Source organism: Lutra lutra, chromosome 5 (assembly GCF_902655055.1).
Source record: "Lutra lutra chromosome 5, mLutLut1.2, whole genome shotgun sequence".
Taxonomy (NCBI): Eukaryota; Metazoa; Chordata; class Mammalia; order Carnivora; family Mustelidae; genus Lutra; species Lutra lutra.
The window spans coordinates 162,532,451-162,534,994 of NC_062282.1; the positions used below are offsets into that span (position 1 = coordinate 162,532,451).

Consider the following 2,544-nt stretch of genomic DNA (forward strand, 5'->3'; position numbering starts at 1 on the left):
TGGAGAAGATTCCTTCCACTCATTTCCACTTATAATATTCTCAAAATGCCATTTCTCTTTCTCCTTTTAAATGCTGATCCTTAAAATTCCTTCTCCCAAAAATTCCTTAATATTATAACCTCTGATTCCACCCTTCACTCTCTTCCCCACTTTCTTTAAATTTATACAGATTTACTTCTTTTTTATTATGTTAGTTGAGTTTTATGATGGGGTGATACATTTGGGAGAAAACTCTTGCACTTATCTAAAAATGGAAAGTGTTTTAAATACACAAAAGCAAGAGGTAAAACAGAATAATGAAAGGTCCCAAAAACAATGTGTAATGTTATATAATTATTACGAAGTAGATGAACACAATACAGACCTTTTCAGAGAGCTTGAGCAGAGTCATGGAGCTAAAATAAAATTTTAGAATAAGTCATTATAAAAAGAGTTTCTTTAAACTAAAGCATGTGAATATTGAGTAGGGATGAAAAAATCTGCTTATATTTGGCAATAACTATTTATTATATATTTCTAGAGAAAAAATAAGCAGACAATAATGCTTGGCATCTAAAATGCTTGATTTGGCAAGCTGTTTACAGAAGAAAAAAAACAAAAAAGCAAACAAAAACAACAAACAAGAGAACAAACAAAAAGGATATATATCTACAGCATGACTGAATAGACTACTATAGTATTGGAAATATTAGGACTTAATTATAAAATAAAGAATAATTTCACAAGGGTGATAAAATGTTTTCAAGAACAGTTTTGTAATTTATGCATTTTACTTTGACTTAGAATGCATACTTAAGAAGTACAAATTCTGATGTTGATAATAATTAAATTTACATAGAAAAAATAAAATATGTCTTTCTTAATAAAGTCACAGAAATGTATTATTCTTACAAATTTACACATTTCCATGAAATATTTTGGAGACAGATGTATGTGTCATCAAGATTTTATCTATGATGTGAAAATTTTTTTTCAAAATATGTGTTAAGTATTTTAAGAGCTTAATTGTGTCCTCAGTAAATCACAGTGGAACTAAAATAATAAATTAAAAAGAGATTATTTTTCTGTACTTAATATGTGTCTCTCTTTAAGGAAAACTACATTCATAATGCATGGAAAATATTAACCAAACATCTACTGATTTCTTTTTATTGGGGTTATTCCCACCCTCAAGAATTGGCCTGCATTTTTTCATTTTCAATTTTCTCATTTTCCTAATGGCTCTTTTTGCCAACCTGTCCATGATCATCCTCATCCTCCTGGACACCCATCTCCATACACCCATGTATTTTCTACTTAGTCAGCCTTCCCTCATGGACCTGAACTTCATCTCCAACATTGTTCCCAAGATGATTTCTGATTATCTCTCTGGGAACAAGTCTATTTCTTTCATCAGATGTGCAGTTCAGAGCTTCTTCTTCGTTGCTTTACCTGGTGCTGAAGGATTAATATTGGCCTCTATGGCCTATGATCGTTATGTGGCAATTTGCTTTCCTCTCCATTATCCCATTCATATGAGCAAAAGACTGTGTGTGTTGATGATAACAGGATCTTGGATCATGGGCTCCATCAACTCCTGTGCCCACACTGCATATGTCCTCAATATACCTTACTGTTGATCCAGGACCATCAACCATTTCTTCTGTGATCTTGCAGCCAAGTTGACTCTGGCCTGCATGGACACCTGGGTCTATGAGTACACAGTGTTTTTTTTGTTTTGTTTGTTTGTTTGTTTTTTAGCACACAAGCAGGCAGAGAGGCAGGCAGAGGTGGAGAGAGAGGCAGAGAGAGAGGCAGGCCCCCCGCCAAGCAAGGAGCCCGAGGTGGGACTCTATCCCAGGACCCCAGGATCATGACCTGAGCTGAAGGCAGCGGCTTAACCCACTGAGCCACCCAGGCATCCCAGTACACAGTGTTTTTGAGCATCACTCTTTTCCTTGTGTTTCCATTCATCTGCATTGCATGTTCCTATGGCCAGGTCCTCCTTGCTATCTGTCGCATGTGGTCAACAGAAGGGAGGAAGAAGTCCTATTTGACCTGTAGCACCCACCTCACTGTGGTGACTTTCTACTATGCACCTTTTGTTTACACTTGTCTATGCCCAAGATCCTTTCGATCTCCCACAGAGGACAAGGGCCTGGCTGTCTTCTACACCATCCTGACCCCCATGCTCAACCCCATCATCTACAGCCTTAGAAATAAGGAGGTGATGGGGGCCCTGAAAAGAGTGATTCTGAGGTTGTGGTCTGTAAAATGAAACAAAGTTCTCACTTGTTCTCTGTTGCTTAGGAATACATTAATTTCATTCCTTAAGAATGCCATTCCAGGATTAAAGAAAGGGATTACATTAATCTAGAAAATTAAAATAATAGACATTTGACAAAATAATTGTATATTCCCAATCACTCTGTTTTTGTGGTAATTTTTCTTTTTATTTCTTTTTTTGTTACAAATAATTTATTAACTGCATGTTGAAGTTAAAGGCCACAGTTATACTCAATAATACAAGTATCTAACAATACAGTAAATAGGAACACAATAGCC

At 35.8% G+C, this 2,544-nt stretch overlaps 1 protein-coding gene across 1 annotated transcript; it reads left to right on the forward strand.

Annotated features, from left to right (window-relative positions):
* The first annotated feature begins 1,112 nt into the window (after nt 1–1,112).
* On the forward strand, nt 1,113–2,257 carry LOC125100660 (olfactory receptor 2L3-like). Its single transcript, XM_047731011.1, is given in 2 exon segments — nt 1,113–1,714; nt 1,924–2,257. Coding segments are annotated over 2 exon segments (936 nt in total).
* The last annotated feature ends 287 nt before the right edge of the window (nt 2,258–2,544 follow it).